Below are 20,521 nucleotides of genomic sequence, written 5' to 3'. Positions count from 1 at the left end.
TCTTGATCCGAAACCCGGTTTTATTCGCGCAAAATAATATTCCTAGAAAACATTTCGAGTCATTGGTTTGCATATATAATAGCAATAAGCCTGCATTGGAGTTCATGTAGATTCTGTCTGAATCTTTTTATATATTTTATCATATTTTGAGAACCCCTCCTGAAAAATCCTCAATATTATGAGATTCAATCAAATTTTTTTTCTTTTCTACTTGTTCCTCAGTTATACTACTTTATGAGTTATTTTGGGGAAAAAACATAAATAAATATATGTAATGTTTCTGCGGCATCCTCGGTGCGCAGATCTAAAGCGTGTCCCCCGTTCGCAGCGAGCCCTTTGAATAAATTATATAGTTCAGCTTTATGAAGCCCATATGCCTTCACGCTGGCAGCTTTTACTGCACGCTGAGGTCGAACTGAGCTGTAAATGAAACAAAAAACAATAATGAGCTCCTGAGCTTGAGGCGGTAAATCACGGTGTGTATACACACACACACACACAGACACTGTGAAGCATAGAATTTCTTTGCTTGGTCCAAAAACGTCTTTATTTTAAAAACAAATCCATAATTGTAGGTTTTTTTTCTTTTCAGGGAGAGCCAATCACCTTCTGCGATGAGAGCTTCGTGGCACACCGTTCCACCTCCATGAAGACTTTCCTTGAGATGGCTGTGAACCTGCAACTCTTCAAGCAGGTATGACGTGAGTTTCGAACAAACGTTTTGGGCTCCTCAACAGCTTTAGTATCAACAGCGGAGAGATTTTGGTCCGGGTTCTGGTAGACGTTTACACATAGTTCAAGGTTTTTCATTAGTCAATGCCATCATATGTGCAGACATACAGAGGAATCGATACACCGTTTCTCTTCTCTTTCATCAAGCGTTTCCATCGTCAGTGCACAAAGTTTGTATATGCAATATCAGTATAAATAATCTGCGATAAGATCGTAATTGTTGGTTACATCAAGTCTAAACGAAAATTTAAAAGAGGAACTAAATCTAAATTTTAGGCTTTAAAAAGTATTCTAGGTCTTAAATCATTTTGAACAGGGATCAATTATGAAATGCTGTGCAGCACTTTTTTAATTTTTTTAATTTTTTATTTATGATTTTGTATTTTTATTTTATTTTTTAAGAATGTTTTTGTTTCTGTGGTTTCTTTCTTTCACCGGTCCAAATATATTTCGCCTGTATTGTGCGACTACAAACGAGACCAACGTGCAACAGCCAATCAGCTTTCTGTTATAGGCACGAAGCTCTCTTGGATTGTACCACGGGTGTAAAACGGATTCTATTTTTTTTTTTTAGCTTTTGGGAAGTGCAAGTTTAGAAAAGAAGGAATTTATGACTCGGTTAATTCTAACAACGTATTTGTGTGTTTTCTCGATGGCGTGAGATATAGTTCTTAAATTCCAGTGTTAATGGTCTTAAAAAGGACTTAAAAAATGTCTACGATGTAGATGTGTGCGATGTAATGTCTACGAAAAAATGAGCTACGACGTGATGGCATTTCATTCCTGAATGAATGAATGAATCATTTGTTGAAATGATTCGGTTGAATCACAGTGACTCACCTATTAGCAGTGGCACACTTTCATCTCCCATTGAATGTATATATATATTTTTTTATCATCTCAAATATTGGAATATTCATTGTTTAATGTTTAAAATATACCAAACATCATTTATTTATGCCTTTTTTTACTGCAGGTTAAAGCATCCCATGTCTCTGTAAGCTGCATTAAACAGTGTGTAAATACATCCACTTCAGATGCAGCTTCGGTTTTTTCCTCAGCTTCACAAAGATGAATTTTGTCAATGCTGATTTCATTTATAGCCAAAAAGACTTATTATTCAAAATGAGTGATTATATGTATGAATTTGACTCAAAAGATGATTTGGGAAAATGTATTACTTTAATTAAGGTCCGAAATTCCCATAGAAATCTATTTAAATGTATTGGAAAAGATTCATCTGTGTCACTGCTGTGAACTGACCACCACACAGATTGTCAAAGATGTCAGCTGTCCATGGTAGTGTCTAAAAAAGAAATGACAATAAAAAATAGCGAGATATCATATTTGGTCAATATCACACACCCCTAGTCAACGCTGCTTCCTCATAACTGCCCGGTGGTTCGAAGACATCGAAACGTCCGCTTTTTTCCTCCTTATCTCATTTCCTGTTCCGCCAACTAACGACATCGACGATGAGAAAAGGAGCGTCGGCTATTTGCCAAGAGAAAGCCAGGGAAGCCTGTCATCCATGACCTGCTTTCTGTCGGCGACCCTCCACACTCCTCTTCTGAATGTTTTCTCTCTCTCACACACACACACACACACACACACACACACACACACACCATCCGCAGTTTCTTGTTCGCACTGCCTGCTAGAACGTGTACTGCACTCCTACACTCTCAATACACACACACAGCTCTAGTTTCCACAACTAGCACAATTTCCTGTCTTTCTGTCTCTCTATGGTCTATAACATTAATTACTGATGCTTCCCTGATCGCAGCCACTGCACAAAATATTATTTCACTATTCGCTGCCAAAACTATAACGATTGCACCGTAACAACTCGTCTTTGCCAGACACACGTCTCGGCTTTAACGTGATCCAGCAGCAAGATTTTAGGCATCTATTTTCATTTGTGTTGACTCGTGAGGTGAAAAGAGGCAGAAGCCAGCATGAGCACTAGACACATAAGTGGATTTAACGCTAATGCTTCTGTGCGTTGTGGATGGGGTACAGAGTAGAGGTCGACCCATTGTAGATTTTAGCGGTAGCTAAGTTGGATCGTACTTGCTGACGACCGATTAATCAACCGTGGATACTGGATTTAAAAAAAACGACAAAAAAAAACATAATTCACGTAAAATAGTACTGGAAACAAAGGAAAGGATCTACTAAATCATGAAAATGTGCTAAATGATATATGAATATATTAATTCTATTAGAAATACTGAGGAAAATTAGACATTTCAACTGAAACAAAAAATATACATTCCAAATAAATAAAAATAGTTCCAAAATGAATGTAAAAAACGACCCTTCATATAAACAGCACGTGGCATTAGTTATACGCATCTAGAGGCCGCTCTCGTACTGTATAAAGCAACCCGGAAAAACTATCTGTATTGATTTTTGCTGATAGTTCCAGTCATCAACTATCGATGATTTAGTTGACCTCTAATACAGAGTGGTAATATTCTTTTTCCTTGTGTTAAAGAGTGTGCGAAATGGAATGAATGGGGCGGGGAAAAAAACTGCCTGTCAAGAGAAACTGACGATGCCGTTTCATCTTTTTAAAGTCAATAAACGTTCATAAAAAGTTTTTTTTATAACATTTTACAGCCACGTTGTGCGGACCATCACACAAAGAAAATGTGGGAAGAAATGTATATTTAACATGCATCAATAATCCTAAAAAAAAAAAAAAAAAAAAAAAGACAAATAATTAACTGTAGAAAGGCCACACTTTAGACAGCATTTCCCACGTCAGCAGATCAAATGAAATCGACTAAATTGCCGCAACATCAATGCATTGAAAAAAAAAGTGTGAAAAAACAAAGCATTTACAGGATTAAATTAAAACAGAATATACCTCTTCAGAATCCCTCCAGACATTGTTAAATAATAATATAAATATTGTATAGTCAATGTGCAGCTGTATAGCAGTACAGATTCACTAAAAATAACTTAAACATACAGCCATTATTGTCTGAATAGCTGGCAACAAAAGTGAGTGCACCCCAAGTGATAACAGCTGTACATGGTGTCTTTTTTATCGCGTTCATGTGCTTTGAGTCCAATTCTCTCATACTGACCACTGGACCACTGTTCAACATGGCACTTCATGGCAAAGAGAAAGAAACGATTTGAGAATTAAAATTGTATCTCCACAAAGATGTGCACCGTTAGGGGGTGTACTGTTGAAATGAAAAGCTCTACCCGAGTTTCATTCAGAACAACAAACAGTAAATTTAACGAATAGGTTATTTATCGACTTAATTACATTCAAAGTATTTTGCCGACTCTACGCCGGAAGTCTCCCGCGCAGCAATGCTTCCCTCCCCGACGCCGCGTCGGAAAAAAGCAGGAGGGTGCGTGTCCGTAAGGAATTCGACTCCGGCCCACAGAAAAACGAGGGAGTATACGGTTTGAGACGTTCCAGATCGACCACTTATCGGTCACTCAGCGCCGACTCCGAAAGTGTTTTCCTCAGTGTCATAACCGGGATGTCACGTCGCAGTCTTTCTCTATATACAGCAGTCTTCCTTTTTATGGAATTATGCTGATTTTTTTTTTCTTTTATATATTTAGTGTTTCTTAAGTTAATGCCATGCACAGTAAATGGCTGGGGTTGGACGGATTTCTCAACATGCCATTCCAGTCCCTATTTGCTTTTACAATCATTTCATATGTGCTGCATGAACACAATCAACAAGGATCACTATATTGCAACCCTGCACCTCGGACTTGATTCAGGAAAAATGATCATTGCGATGCCTCACTATACATGCCCTTCACAAACTGTATAGTTAATGTTTTTATCTTTTATTTATTATTTATAATCCACATCTGTCATAAATACAGCCCATGGCAATAAATACGATCCTGATTTTGATAATAGGCTCCTATCTTGTCGATATTTGTGGTCATTCTTCACGGTCATATCTACATGGACCTGGCTTGGTTCACAGCGTCTTTCTGGCCTCGTTTCTGGTCTCCTAATCCTAATAAAATTCCTCCTTCCGCACCCAAAGACATCCTATACAATTGTGTGCCTCTAAACCTTGTGGTAACAGTTTGTCAGCCACACATGGCTGGATAAAGTCCGGCGTCCCAATACTTTAGTCCGTATAGCGTATTTGAACTTGACAGCATAATCCATCTATAAAAGTGCAGCAAGTCAAACGCTATTAATTGTAACGAATAAATCTAACCGAATGTTTCTTTGGATTGCAGGATTTACATGACTGCTTCATTGCTTGCATAAATGCTGCTTTGAATAAATCTGTTCATGTCCTGTTTGAAAAATAAAATAAGAGGCCCAGTGTCAGTATTGTAAATTTTTTATTATTATTTTTTTTTTTTGAGGGGGTCCTCTCCCCCCCCTCGGTCTAAGCCCATCGCTGTTGTGCTTCTAACGGGCCAAATTTATTGGTTGCTGTTTTACGACCTCTTTGTGACAAGTTTCAGGAAGTTCCATTTCCCCTCAGAAAAAGCATTGCACACACACACTACAAGCCTGCCTGCCATGCTAATCCTCCCATCTGATCCAAATTACACGAACACCGTTTAGCCAATATATCCGGAAGTCTCTCTCTCTCTCTCTCTCTCTCTCTCCCACACTCTCTCGCTCTTTCTTTAATAACCCGCGATACTGTGATTTATGTTGCAGTTCATTGATGGCAGACTGGCCAAATTAAATGAAGGAAGGGGTTTCACAGACGTCTTTGAGGAAGAGATCACAGAGGGGGGCTTTTGTGGAAGTGAGTGAGATTTTATTTTATTTTTCTCCCACCTTTATGTTTGGAAATAGCCCTGCAGGTTGACTGAGAACGGTATGTGAATGGTTATAAAATGACACACACGCACACACACACACACACACACATATATATATATATAGGGGTTTATGAACATCAACCGTTTACATTTTTAACCAATTTTGAATACAAATCCTGCTTGGCTTCAAATAAAGAATTGATTATATCAAAATATAATGAAAGAAATTAATTAATTTAATTTAATACACATTTGTTTTTATTAAAATGATTTAATTAAGTAATCGATTAAATAGGCACAAAATTTGATTTAATAAATTTTTTTATTATTAACATTTGTTAGATCCCATTTGGGCAATACAGATGTTTGTGTGCGCGTTTTCCAATTTAATATAAAATTTTCTAACGATATGTTCTACTTACCTGTTCTACTCGTTTCGGAATGCTTTAACAAATGTCTTCATTTAATATGCACACAATATAGTTATTCGATTGTTTATGGTTTATTCGTTAGATATATTTATTCATAAATGAATTCATTCGCTCCCTTGATATGTGGAATCATCAGGATTTTCTCCTTTCGAGAGAAATTCTCCAAGCCGGACATAAAACGCAAAAGGAATCCACATAGACACGAAACGGTTGGCGAAGACACGCGCAGAACAAATACCCGAGTTTTTAAACAAACATGTGCACCCCTAATATATATATATATATATATATATATATATATATATATATATATATATATATATATGATAATGACCTGAAAAAAATCCTTGTAATTTATTAGAAATAAATTGTGTAAATGTTTTTTATACAATTTATGCTTTTTTTTTTTTTTTTTTTTTTTATTCCACAGGTAATTCTAGATCTTACCAACAGTGGATGCATACTGTGAAGGTAAGCAGGCGCGCACAAAGTCGTTTCGTTTAGATGAATATTCGTTTTCACCTGAAAGGGATTCTCGTCTCGCCGGTGCGCGATGATTACACGCTTCCAGTTGTTTTTTGAAGCGCGCAAAACTATAAAAAGTCGGCCAGCCTTGCCATAGCAAAGGCAAAAAAAAAAACAAAACAAAACAAAACAGAGGCAGAGCAGTTGAGATGTAGAGACGACACTGATGTGATATGACAGCCAGTCATCTGAGATGACACATGGATTCTGGCAGGAAACACAGGCATTACTCAATAGACTGAACAAAAGAGAGAAGCCTCCCTATCCATATGCTTGCTCTCCTTTCTTTCCCTCTCTGTCTCTTTCTGTCTATTTCTCTCTCTCTCTCTCTCTCTCTCTCTCTCTTTTTTCCTTCCTGTTATGCCGAATTAATTCTTCGGAGTGCCAGTTTCAAAAGGTTTCGTATAAAGTTCACGTCTCTTGACTGACACAAATCTATAAAAGCGTCTTCACCTCTGACCCGCAGGTCGAGACTCGATAACTAAACTCCGTGACATTCTAGAAAATGTTAGACGTTTTAAGCATGTGACCTGCTCCTGCGCCAACAGTAGGCTTATTCTTGGGTAAGAGAGAGTGAGAGAGAGAGAGAATGGGATGGAGTGAGAGACCGAGAGAATTGGAAGGCGTGAGACAGAATGAGAGGAAATGATGGAGACCAAGAAAGAATGGGATGAAGTAAGAGACTGGGCTAGAGTAAGAGAGACTGAGAAAGCATTGAGAGAGAGAGAGAGAAAATGAGAGAGAGAGAGAGAGAGAATGGGATGGAGTGAGAGACTTGTAAAGAATGGGATAAAGCTAGCGTGAATGGAGTGAGAAACTGAAAAAATGAAAGAGAACGGAATTAATTAAGAGAGACTGAGGGATGGAGAGAGCGACTGAGAGAATGAAATGAAGTAAAAAAGAGAGAATGGGATGGAGTAAGAAACTGAGAGAATGGGATGAGAGAGACTGAGAGAATGGGATGGAGTGAGAAAGACAGAGAGAGAATGGGATAGAGTGAGAGCCTGAGAGAATGGGATGGAGTGAGAAAATGGGATGGATTGAGAGAATGGGACGGAGTGAGAAAATGAGAGAATGGGACGGAGTGAGAGAATGAGAGAATGGGACGGAGTGAGAGACAAAGACAATGGGATGGAGTGAGAAATGACTGAGAGAGAATGGAATCAGAAACTAAAAGAGAAAACAGACTGGGAGACTGAAAAGATGGATTGAGAGAGAAAGTAGTGGAGTGAGAGACGGAGAGAATGAGATGGAGTGAGAGAGAATGGAGTCAGTAAGATGAAGGGATTGAGAAACTTGAGGAAACTTGAGAAAATGAGAAAGAGAGAACAGAATGGGAGATAGAGAGAGAGAGCTCGGTGGATAAAATGGATATACACCATCAAACTTCATCAAAATATTTCTTCAACACCAAATTTCTAACTATTTTCCCCTGAATTGATAAATGCTATATATTTGTCCCTACACAGAGAGGTGTGACGAAGGCGAGCCCAGCTGTGAAATCTGCTTATAGGATTGTAAGTTTGCATTGTCCAAATTCTCTTTTCAGTACTAACCCTAAAACTTTGCATTTAATCATGTCAGCTGTTGCAGGTTTTCTTTGCACCTTGTAGTTTAGAATATAGTTGATTTTTAATGCATTCCACTGTATTATTTATTTATTTTTTCTGAAAGGCGAAAGTTCATGCAAAAAAAGGTTTCCGCGGCGTGAAGGACCGGATACGACTTAAGGTGAGGTTCGGCTTCTGTCTGAACTTCAACTCATAAAATATGGAATATTGTGTAATTTATACTAATATACGGGATTTTTTTGATTGTGTTCCAATCGGTTGCTCATTGGTGTCTCAACAAGAGGGCAATTTTAGATAACGGCAAATATGGTGTGTGTGTGTGTGTGTGTGTGCATGGAAAAAGAGCTTCTGCCAAAAATTAGCATATTTTGGAGCTTCCCAGGGTGGAACATGAAAATGGCATTTTTTATTGATTTTTTTTGTAATATTGATCATTAGGAACAAAATCTTTTGCCTGTCTGCATTCCTCTGGCCGTCTGTCTCATCCTGCTTTTTTTCCGTAGGACGCTGAGGAGGAGGCTGGGGTGTACTCTGCAGGTTCTCCCACCAGCACTAAAAGCCTCTCTCCAAGGAGGCTTCAAAAGAGAAGGGTGAGTCTGGAGAGGCTACACACACATTCAAACACCCACACGGCCAAGAACAGACCTTTTGACCCATTTGTGCACCGGAACTATGCCATTTCTCGATCGCGGCCGTCTCTGGGTTCATTCACACATTTTAGACATTTACCGCACGTTCATTTTCCCAGTCCAAACTGCAACGGCATGTTTCTGAAAGATACGTTTCCGGCGACCGAAAACGGCGTCTCCATGCAGACAGAAGACCAGAACCGGAGAGACAAACACGCAACTGTGTGGACGTAGCCAAAAGGCGTTTTTTTTGTTGCGTGACTCGGTTCTGTTTTCTGAACAACCCTTCTGTTGCTGTAGGATCGAATGTTTACAGTTACGGTCCTAATTGACGTTTTTCTACAATTGCAGTTTTAAAGAAATGTTGTGCATTGAACCTGGTTGTATGAGCAACCAGCTCCAACCTTCCAAGTTATTACTCGGTAATATAATAGCATGACGTCGTCAGAGATTCTAACAGGATGCAAGTCGGAAGTGTGTGTGTGTGTGTGTGTGTGTGTGTGTGTGTGTGTGTGTGTGTGTGTGTGTGTGTGTGTGTGCAGATATTGTATGTTGATATCTTGCGTCTCTGGGTGTTTGTGTGTGTCTCTGTATCTGGTTGTGTTTGGGTTGGTATCAGTGTGTCTTTTGTATCTTTGGGTCTGTGTGTGTGCATGTATCATTTGTTTGTGTGTGCACATGTCCTTGTGTTCACGTGTATGCGTGCGTGTGTTTGTGTGTGAGGCTCAGTGATGTTTTGCCAAGCCCACTAAATCGGCCTCGATTCCGTCCCCTCTGCTTTCACACTCGGGCCGCAGGACATCACTGATCAGATCTGATCCTGCCAGTAATGAGGGTCAGTGGGTTTGTTTTGTTTTGTTTTGTTTTGTTACTGGAATTCTGTCAAGTGCAACTCTTTCATCTGCATAAGATGAGAAATTTGTTTTAGAAGGCAAATTTGTACATAATCAGATTATGGTAGTGTTAATAGTTACTATTAATACATTGGTATACACTGTATTGACAAAAGTTTGTGGACACCCAGTCATAAGTATATGATGTGCTTTTTTTAGAGCATCGCATTCAATATTTACTCCCAGTTTGCACTTATAATAAACTCCACTCTTCTGGGAAGAATTTGAGAATTTTGGAGTGTGCATGCAGAGATTTGTGCTCATTCAGACACCAAGGGCGTTAGTAAAGTCAGGTACTGATGTAGGTGAGATGAGGAGGCCTGGGATGTAGTCAGCATTCCGATTTATCCCGAAGGTGTTTAATGGTTTTGTCCATACAGTGAGCGACAACGCTATGCAAATAGGAAAATAGGCACGGCTAATACTAGACTGTTTGTCTAGACTGTGCTTTTTTTGTTGTTGTTTTGTTTTACCAGATTCCTTGAAATAACATAGTTACAACTAAAAAATAGCAGTTTATCCAATTGAACATTTATTAAAAACAGAAGAGCTTCACTCTTTTCCAACTCGTTAAAAAAAAAAAAAAAAACAGAAACTGGTATTTAGGTTAACAGAAATTTTATGTTTTACTGGTTTGATTTAAGAATTTTTTAACGTTTCTATAATTTATAAAAACCAAACTAAAACTGTTTTTTTTTTTTTTGCGATTTTCCAATTTTTCATGATATACGACGATCATAGACACGATCAGTGAACGCACAAGTTTAATATTGTGTACATTTTGAATAATTGTTTTCTCATATATATTATATCAATAGGAATATTAATATATTCATATTTTGTGCAGAATCATTTCGTTTTATTAAGGAATTTAGTCAATTGTTGTGTTTAGATCGCCTACTAGTATTATGTTAATTTATTTGTATGATTATTATTGTTATTATTGCAACCAAATTTCAGTTATGTCGATTCAATGCAGATATAAAGAAGCTGAAATGAAGAAGCTGCTGGGGTCTAGAATTTTCTGTTCCTCTTCTTCTTCTTCTTCAAACTTGTTTGTGCCGTTTCTTTGTTTTTCATTTAGTGACAGCAAGCTGTTCTTCGATTATCAGTTCAAAAAGTTGCACGCATTTTTTTCTTCTTCCCTCTTTGCAGGAACACGGTCCTAATACACACACTTTATTCTGGTTAAAAACACACACACACACACACAAAAACTGTACTGTATTTCTATTCATAATACATATTCTATATAGACTAAAGATTTTCAGGTGAGGAGGTTTGGGGTGGGTTTTCCAAGTCTTCCCAAAGTCAGGTCATAAGGTCAGAGCTCTCAAGATGTTCCACTCTAACCCCTGTAAAGCATATCTTCATGGAGCTCACTTGATGCCGGAGCAGGTTCGGGTCGTCTAGTTCAAGTCGATGGAAAACTCTTTGTCCGTATTTTGTCTTGTTCATACTTTCCCCATGATGATATGTTGAATCGATATTCAGTATTATATTGTCGCTTATTGCTGCTATAAGTGCTTTTCGAAAGCACTTTTTGAGGGTCATCGCTGTACATATTTCAAAAATGTAGGTCAGTTAAAATAACTCCTGGTTTGTGTGATTTGAAAAAAGGATTTTGCCTTTAGCAGGACTGGGGCACACAAACTTGCATTTGCAGAACTGTTCTCTTCATTTGTGCTCACGTGTATTATTTATACAGTCATTAGGAACTCGTGGGGGTTACGTTCTAAGACGTGTTGAAAATCCGTGAATTTTTAATACGCACCCCAGCAGCCCCTATTGTATCTATGGTATTTGACCAAATTCACACACAAAAATAAATAAATAATTCAAACTCATTTAATTAGCAATAATAATAAATGAGCAGCACCGGAATTAATAACAAAAATGTGGGTACGTACTTTAAGTTATTGGATGTACTGAAGCGGTGAGTAGTTGATAAAAGTGAAGGTACAGAAAAATGCAAAGTAATGGACATGAATGCTTTGTTTATCATTTAGAATGAATAATACAATAGTGTTTAAAAATGGCGAAATTGGAAACGTTACTCTTCACGTTCCTGAACTTTCGTTCTCTCTGCGGATTTCCGCCAATTTGAAGATAATCCGCAACTCGTGAATTTTAGGAGCCCCGAATTCCGAACCGGGAATCATCAGGGGATGACTGTGTATAATATTTACATGTGGGATCATTAAAAGAAGCGGTTTATTTCTCTTCGTTTTTTTTTTTTTGTTGTTTTTTTACACGCAGAGCTCTTCGGGTGGCAAGTTTTTTACGGCCTTATGATTATTAATACCAGGAAAAAGGAGGCGGCTTGATCTTATTCTCAAAGTAGCGTTAAAATTCCGTGATTCCAGCTCGGAAAATGAAGAGGGCTCGGAGCCGAGCCAGACTTCACACCCGAACTCACCTCATCTGATCAGTGACTATTCTTATCACTCTTTTAATTAGTTCGGGCATTTGCTGCTGCGTTGTCATTGTGTGGGTGTGTGTGTGTGTGTGTGTGTGTGTGTGGTTCTGGTGGGGGGGTGTTGGGGTAGGTGTGCGTATTGAATAAGCAGTACAAAAAGGTGTAGTGCCAGAGGTCTTCCAATTAGGGCCTTTCAGAGAGAGGCCTGACCCCCTGCCACCCTCATCCTTCCTCGCTCAGCTCTACAGTAACGGGGCCCTGGGGACTTTACACCCCACACAAAGGATGTCATATCCGGCACGGCAAGTGTGTTCTTGTGTATTAACACAGTGGTGTTGACACAAAGGCCCTCAGCACGATCAATGGCTAAATCAATCAGCAGTGCAGTTCAGTCATCATTATCTTCAAAGTAAGTCGACGCGTCGACCGGATGAAGTGTTTCGCATGTCTAATGCATCTCCCGGGCATTATTTATAAAGGATACCTACGATCACGCAGTGTTGCCCTGATTTTTTAATCGAGGGCTCTTTAGATTCTTTGTATCATGTTTGCATTATATGGCTGGAGAAATAGGACGAGCTGCCTGCATATGATGTATCTAGTATTTTTTTTTTCTCTTTTTTTTTTCCCCTCCCATCATGCTATAAATTAGCATGATGAATTTCTGGCCCTGCTCCTAGAGATGACACGAAGGTTTCCTGGCTGCGCCTGCACGCCACTGGAAGGCATTCTGGGTATCCGTGGCATGGCCTTGAGCCCGGTGCAGCTGATTGCTGCTCATCTGCATGGTCCTGCTTCTCCTGAATGAAACTTGTGTGTGTGTGTGTGTTAGAGAGAGAGAGAGAGAGAGAGATGGCCCTGAATATGGCACATAGCCTCTAGGGGAAGAAGTACACACACACAAACACACACACACGCTGGATGAGAAGGGCAGCTGTATCCCCCTCAGCCAAAGCCAGTTGAGCAGCTCTGCATATGAAAGAAAGCCCTGCTCAAGTAGTGTATAATTCATAGATGTCTCCGCTTGCAGCTCCTAGGCCTCCGACTTCATTTCCATACCGCTTTATGCGTTGACCAGATCGTAGCGTCGTTACGGTTTAATGTGTTCGATGATACTGTCCTCGACCTCCGACGCCTTTTTAAAAAAAGAGGTACAGTTTATTTGCAGCAAGTCCTATATAAATTAATATTCAATGAGGAAAAAAGTTTTAATTATTTATGTTCTGTTTTGAATCTCTATCTATCTATCTATCTATCTATCTATCTATCTATCTATCTATCTATCTATCTATCTATCTATCTATCTATCTATCTATCTACACTGTGACGTGTTGAAATTTCAAATCGGTCTCGTCTTATTAGAACCCATAGTGACAGCATGTTTTTTTTTTGTTATTTTGTATTTTTATTACCAATTTTTTATAATTTATTTCATCAGCCGTTTATTTCAAATAGTTTTTCTTTCATGCTGTTCTGTGCATGGTTTTTTTTTTTTTTACATCCAGTTTCATGTGTCTCTCAGTACATGTGAGAACTAGAACCCACTGTGACTCATTGCGAGTCTGGAGGAACGCCAGACTCGGGACCGATTTGTTGGTTGTCAAAAGGAAAAAAACATCGGCATACAAATACAGAAAGCGCTCTCGGCTACCGGGCAGCTCCGTGCGACCCGAGGAGCGAGCAGCACATCTGCATGGCTATAGCGTGATAGATTCTCTGCTTTTTAGTCGCCGGCAGACATTTGTACTCCCATCAGATGGGAACGTTGTAACCAAACTGCCATCTACTGGTTGCTTCGAAAATATCATTCAGACACTAACACATTTACACGTCACAGTAAAGAAGGCTGGCTTAAAAAAAAAAAGATACTAAATTGATGCACCAAAACGCCTCCCTGTGATATTCTTGAAGGCGTCTTTCAGCATAAGCCAGTCGAAGGTGCGGCTGCGGCGTGGGCTCTAAAAGCAGGGGAAGATTTTGTTTTGCGTTTTCCATGCACGCCTTCCAATGAGATCAGCGGACTGTCACAAATCAGCGCACACAACACGAGCCTTGCGATTATCCCGGTGAAATGAATAGGCTGAATTGGAAATCTCTAATAAACTACTTTTACTCGTTTTTAGGTTTACTCAATGCACAGAAATGAAAAGGATGTGCATTCTGGATACCTTTTAAGCCTTTATGCTTTATGCCCCCAAAGTTGAAAAAAAAAATTTCCAGACTGAGAATTCTGCAGTGTGCATGTGCATTACTCAGCCTCAGCATGGCTTCATTTATTCCCAACAAGACCTCAATGAGTAGTTCGACAGACACCAAGTTATGGCAGCTCAATACGTCCTTTCTGATTTAGTGCATCTATAACAACGGCAAATAGGCGCACGCCTGAATTTTATTGCGAACTAGTGGTTTTGGCCGAGCTGAGTCCGATTGCTTAAACACGTCTATTCTTTAATTTCATACGCTGTGTCTTTCCATGGCGTCTGTCAGCGCACCAAATGTAGTCGTGGAAAATGTGAACGGTGAAATGAGCAAGTATTTGTACGGGTTTTTTTTTTTTTTTTTTTTTGAGGTCGTCTTTACAAGCCGCTGTTTTGCCTTTTGTCTCCTTAGTAATGTCATTATATATGCACACAAATCGGCTGAATTCTGTAACGTGGTGCTTGTTTTTAATCGAGGCGTAGAGGTTTGTGTCTGCAACACAAACCTCTTGTAGTGCGACACCAAACGCCAAAAGCACGAACTTATTTGCGCCAGACTTCGGGACCACACCGAGCGGTCGACTTGCTCATTCGTAGAAGTGATCTCAATCTAAGCTTTCCAAAGAGAACCCGGAGCTTGGTATGAGAACCGGCGTACGGTTTCGCGGCCTCGAGGATGGTTCAATAATTTTCGCCGTCACTCATAAACACTCCGCAAATGAATGTCGCTGTTTCGCAGGTGCACCAAAGCCAATCCGCTCCAGGCCGGAGTGGCTCTCGGGCCAAATTTATAGCCCTGGCAGGAATCTTTTAAAGCTTTTTTGGAGAATTCGAGGTCTAAACTTCCCTGTAATCACTTTCATTATAGCTCCCAGCTACCAGTGAACAGGGTAATCAGAGCCCAACATGTGTTCCTGTTTATCGAAGGCTCTTAAGTGGCCGGCACACACGCTTCCTACCTTTCTTTTTTTTTTTTTTTTAAAGCAGTGTGCAGCCGATTAACCTTTTCGGAAAAGCTTCTAGACCACAAGTTCACTTGACCTCTTCAACACTTTTTAACGAAATGTGAATTGGTGGATTGGCCATCATCTGGTCAGAGCCAATCAAATTTGTGAACCCCCCCTCCCACCACGTCCCACATCTGTCAAGGACCGTGTTTCCTGTCTCCTACCTTAGACACTGTAAATGACCTCCAGTTTAGCAGTCTGCTTTGATAATGTGGCAAGCAGTCATTTACAGGCTGTGTTAGGGAACGCTCATGGATGCATTTGTTTGAGTGTGTGTGTGTGTGTGTGTGTGTGTGTGTGTGTGTGTGTGTGTGTGTGTCGCAGGAATGCTATTTAATGACGATCCGCCAAACCTGGAGCCACAGCATGGGGGCCATGCCCTATAATTCTTCACTTCTTTAATTTGCCAATTAAAAAGTCTTGCACAGGTGTGTTACAAAGCTCAGGGATTAGCATTCCGAGTAGGCTGCGCTGGACTGCCGAATCAATGTTGCCTTTTTGTAAAGACTGTGGAAAATAAACACGTAACCGTTGGACGAACGCTGAGCGAATTCAAGAGCAGAGGAACTTTTTTGTTTATTTTTTTTATAATGGTTTTGCATTTTCTCTTTTTTTTTTCCCCCCCAGTACCAACAGGAAAATTCCCATAGGATTGCCGACTTTCCAGATTATCCCATTGATGTGGACGAGGACACAGTTAGCAAGTAAGAAAAATGTTTTTCTAACAAGTTTATTTTAACGGCAAATAAGAACCAAGTATTTTTAAGAAATATTTGTAGAAAAAGCGCGCGTGTGTGTGTGTGTGTGTGTGTGTGTGTGTGTGTGTGTGTGTGTGTGTGTGTGTGTGTGTGTGTGTGTGTGTGTGTGTGATGTACTTTTTCTACAAATAAAAATGGACTCCAGCAGCCCATTGCCTCTTCAAATATCCTTAAGCTATACCAATACTGCCATCTAGTGTTCAACATTACTCTACCTTTGACATCTTGTACACTGAAAATCAGTAGATCGGTATATTTCCTGGTTGATGGTGTGTGTGTGTGTGTGTGTGTGTGTGTGTGTGTGTGTGTGTGTGTGTGTGTGTGTGTGTGTGTGTGTGTGTGTGTGTGTTTGGCTGTAGAATCTCAGAGGACAGCGGAGACGTGTCATATTGTCTAGAGGACAGTGACGACTCGTGTGAGTTGGAGCATGAGGCGGGACAGACGGGTCAAATGAACTTACTGGAAGAGATCTTAGACTCACTAAGCACAACCGCATTAGATCATGGCTCCAGACTCTCAGCTGCCAAGAGCCTCGATTTCTTCAGGTCCATGGAAGAGCTGGACTGCAGTCCCACGGTGAGAAAAGTCCAGTCCTTTTTTTTCTTTTTTCTTTTCTTTTCTTTTTATCAGTAACTTGAAGTAATGAGTTGTTTTTCCCACGATCGCGTCCTGCATTTAACGCCATAACAAAAGAGGTCTCCTCGTGGTCAGTATAAAATCTTTGTGCACTCGAGCATCATCGCAGCATCATGGACGATCGGCTTCGCTTTTATCTCGATCAGGGGCTCACTCGACCTGAAATAGCTCTGTGCCTGTCAGTGACAAAATCAAGTCGTGATCGCGAGAACTTTTGTTTATGGCGAGATCGCGATGAAACAACTCGTCCCGGCGAGATCACGTGAAAATGTCTAGTCAAATTAATGAAAACAACTTATGGCGAGAAAATGGTCGCGATTACGAGAAAACAACTCTGTCGAGATCACCAGAAAATTCGTCATCACGTAAAAACAAAGAAAATAAATGATATTATAATGCATGGCCTTTACTGTAGACTTCTATAGGGAAGTGTTCAATTGCAGAATATCTTACCATGTTTTTTTTATTTTTTATTTACATATTCAGATCATCATTGAAGTTGTATGTTATGTGCATTTGCTTTAGAACACGTCCCTAGCGAAGACTATTCCAGTGCAAAATTGTGAATTGGGCACTGCCACCAGTGGAGAACAGAGTGGCTGGAACATGGGCCAGGACGACAGCGCCATAAACGGCAAGCACCTCCCTCCTTCTCCTCGCCGCCATTGCAGCACTCGCTCGCTGCCGGCTTCTTCGACCAAACCCTACGAGACCCATCAGGACACAAGGAATTGTCTCAGCGAGCCTTCCACCCAGTCCCTGTCCGAGAGCACCAGCCCTCCCGTCCACCTCGAGCTTCCCTCGGACCTGAAGCTCAGCACCGAGGCCGAGGTTTCCAGTGGCCTACGGAGGAAAGTCCTGTCCAAAGAGGCTATTAGGCAATACCAGGAGCGTTCACAGCAAGGGGGCAGCAACAGGCAGCCCTCAATGCTTATTCCTTGGGAAAAAGAAAGCAAAGGCGATGACAAAGAGATCAACGAAGACGTGGCACTGGAAAAAGGCTTGCTCGAGGAAATCGAGTGTCGCTTGGGTTCCGCGCTGAGCTCCAACTTGTAACTCGGGTTAGACTGCAACGGTACTGTTCTGGGCAAAACCCGGGAGCCTTTTCTTTTCCTTAGCGTTCATCCTTTTGTTTCGCATCAGAACTACTTTATGTATCATTTAATGCCTTTTGTTGTTTCCGCAAAAACGGTTTAGTTTATTGGCGTTTGGTAAAACGACTACTGTATCACAATGATGGGTGTGTTCTAGCCCAGAGTTTCCCCGGGATAGGCTTCGGATCGACCGTGCCTCTGACCAGGAAAAGTCCAAGCCAGTAATTTGCACTTCCTAACAGGTACATTTAACTAATCACTGTAACTCAAGCAAGGTTCGGTCCTCGTTGAATATATTTTTAAACAAAAGACAATATATATTTTTTTTTTTAACTTTATGCCTTAAACGTATTTTCTGATTTGCTTCTGGTACTATGCAGTGTTCTTTAACCGTGACTCTGGACTCGTGTCTGTAGCTGTAGGTCATTCTTATATTTCTCTATTATATGGGTTTTTTATTCTTCATGGTGTACTTGTATACCTCAGAAAGAACAGCATGTTTTGTTACAACGCAGGTAACGTAGGTGTATATCTTTTCCCAGGACTCTTCTCAGGTTAGTGTTTTCTTCAAATATAGTGTTTATATGTTGATCTTGGCTTTGCTGTGCAGTGGATGTCATGTAGAATGTGTGTTTAATTTTGTTTTTTTGTTTTTTTCGGACGGTTTCCTCAAAAGGACATAAGTTGCAAAAACAGAATCCTCAGAAAAGCAGTCGCAGAAGTGTTACTTGGAAATAATGGAAATATTGAACTTTTAAAAGTCTATTTTATACAGTTTGACTCGATTCTTCCCCACAAGTTTTATATATTGGGTGCATTTCAAATATCTGGTTTCATTTCGCGTCGCAGACTTCAGACAAAAACTTGAGTTCATTCTCCACTGGTCTCATAAGGAAGGTCTTGCGATTTATTTGGGCTTTTTACCAAACCATCAGTCATCAAAACCAACCTCACCCGCTACTGTCTTTTTGTTCTTTTGTGCTGATGTGGTGGTTCGAAGCATTCCATAAATCGGCACACCGTGTTACCTGTACGACTTTATCTTGAGTTTCAGGAAGTTAAACAGAGCCGCACTTTTGCGACAGTCTGCTGTCAAAGACGCTTTTATTTAAATAACGAAGTATTCCGCCGTGTTACGAAGTTGTTAGTGTAAAAAAAAACGGTATTATTTAACAATCTAGGGCCACGTCGATCAATCAGAGTCGCGTGTAAATGTTGGACGCTAAATCAGTTTCTTGCATGTGTACGTCGATGAATTCCAATCAACCCGTGAGTTATCGTGCGCTTTGTGGACGTGACGTCCACAGACAGCCGTCGGCCTGAAAAACAGGTATTTTGTTTCGCCATTAAAAATATATTTTATATGTACAGTGCCTGTCTGAATTTTGGAAACACTTAGTTTATGTTTTTGAGGGACGCACACGTTCCTTTGGTTTCAATGCAACGAACTTGAAGATTTATTGTCCCCCCCAGAGTTTTACAAAATAATGTCCACTGGTTGGAGATTTCTTTCTTGTGATCCAGTTCATAGAGCAGTTCAATAGGATTTAGGTGCAGTGATCGACTGTTTGCGTTTTATATAACGCTTACAGAGCCTGGACGGGTGCGTCGACTCATCGTCTTGACTTATGGCAAAGTCGGTTCCGGTCGGCCGCAATCCAGACGGAATGGCAGCCATGTCGGTACAGCATTCCTACACCTGGAATAAGTCTCAGAACTTCCCTGCTCTAAAACAACCCCAAACCATTACACTTCCTCCTCCATGTTTGACTGTTAACCTGCTAACATCATGTTGTGTTTTCCATCTTCTGTTAGAGCCCCAAATCTCACCTCATCTGCCTACAGAACTTTCTTCAAGTCGTTCACTGTAAATTTCTGGGGTTTTTTTCGCCTTTTACCGAGTTTGTTGCATAGAAAAACGTCTCAAAAGCCATAAAAGACGGTGTTTCCAAACCTTTGCACTAGTTTAAAAAAAAAAAGCAAGCTTTCACGGTCAAATAGAAAATGATTCAGTGGTGTTGGTATCAATTGTGTTAAAAACTCGCTCTTTCATATTAATCAATGTTCTCGATGGTCCTCAATCAGCGTAAGTTTCCTCTGGGTATGAGTAAATCAATACACCAGAGTACTTTTACTTTTAGCTGTTTGTTCACAATCATAAATACATCATTTGAAGTTGATAAAATCGTAGCAATTTTTGCAAAGGAAATGATTCGAAGTCTGGAAATAGGCTTCCCAGGTGTATATTTAGGAACGAGGCTGAAACACTCAGCACGCAATCACCATCAAACTGACCGATATTCAGGCCGATTAACGAGGCCTCGTTTCTTTTTCCGAGGTTTTTGGACGCAGGACGATGTTTTTTTGTTGTTGGTACAAAACTACAGAGCTGGATTTTTACCATTTTCTCTTTTTCTTTGATTACGTGCTGGTATCAGGCCGTTGTTATTATGTAGCTCAAATGATGACATTAATGCATTTCAATCGGAATAATACAGTGGTTTTATTTCTTTGTGCATATATTTGGTACTGAAAGAAATCTAAGTAGTACGTATTAATTGTAATATAGTAGCATTACATTAGGTATTTTTATTTTTTATTTTAACATGATCATTATTTGAGGCTTAATTGTTGGAAAGAAGGTTTCTTGGGTTGAGGTTCAGTATTTTGTCAAGTATTTGAACTTTTGAGTGCAATATGGGTGTGCCTTATCAATAATTGAATGCAAATCGACCATTACGTTTTCTCCCCTTTCTATCAACACAATTTAAAATATACAACTGATATGTATTTATTATGAATTGTTGTACAATAAAGGTATTTGTGTGTGTTGGGGGTAAATT

At 39.9% G+C, this 20,521-nt stretch overlaps 1 protein-coding gene across 2 annotated transcripts in view; it reads left to right on the top strand.

Moving 5' to 3' along the window:
* dennd1b (DENN/MADD domain containing 1B) overlaps positions 1 to 19,048 on the top strand; it is a 100,501-nt gene extending 81,453 nt beyond the window's left edge. The window contains exons 14-22 of one of the 2 annotated variants that reach the window (XM_046857569.1): positions 593 to 694; positions 5,411 to 5,501; positions 6,379 to 6,419; positions 7,943 to 7,990; positions 8,148 to 8,204; positions 8,548 to 8,634; positions 15,818 to 15,894; positions 16,308 to 16,524; positions 17,110 to 19,048. In XM_046857569.1, coding sequence (XP_046713525.1) covers positions 593 to 694; positions 5,411 to 5,501; positions 6,379 to 6,419; positions 7,943 to 7,990; positions 8,148 to 8,204; positions 8,548 to 8,634; positions 15,818 to 15,894; positions 16,308 to 16,524; positions 17,110 to 17,640 — 1,251 coding nt within the window. In that variant the 3' untranslated portion in view covers positions 17,641 to 19,048. Of the gene's footprint in view, positions 1 to 592; positions 695 to 5,410; positions 5,502 to 6,378; positions 6,420 to 7,942; positions 7,991 to 8,147; positions 8,205 to 8,547; positions 8,635 to 15,817; positions 15,895 to 16,093; positions 16,262 to 16,307; positions 16,525 to 17,109 lie in introns of those variants that run through there. The other variant, XM_046857570.1, reaches the window with a different exon arrangement.
* The last annotated feature ends 1,473 nt before the right edge of the window (positions 19,049 to 20,521 follow it).

Source organism: Silurus meridionalis, chromosome 9 (genome assembly GCF_014805685.1).
Source record: "Silurus meridionalis isolate SWU-2019-XX chromosome 9, ASM1480568v1, whole genome shotgun sequence".
NCBI classification, from domain to species: Eukaryota; Metazoa; Chordata; class Actinopteri; order Siluriformes; family Siluridae; genus Silurus; species Silurus meridionalis.
The sequence above is the reverse complement of the archived record's forward strand: the minus strand, read 5'-3'. Positions and strand labels throughout refer to the sequence as shown.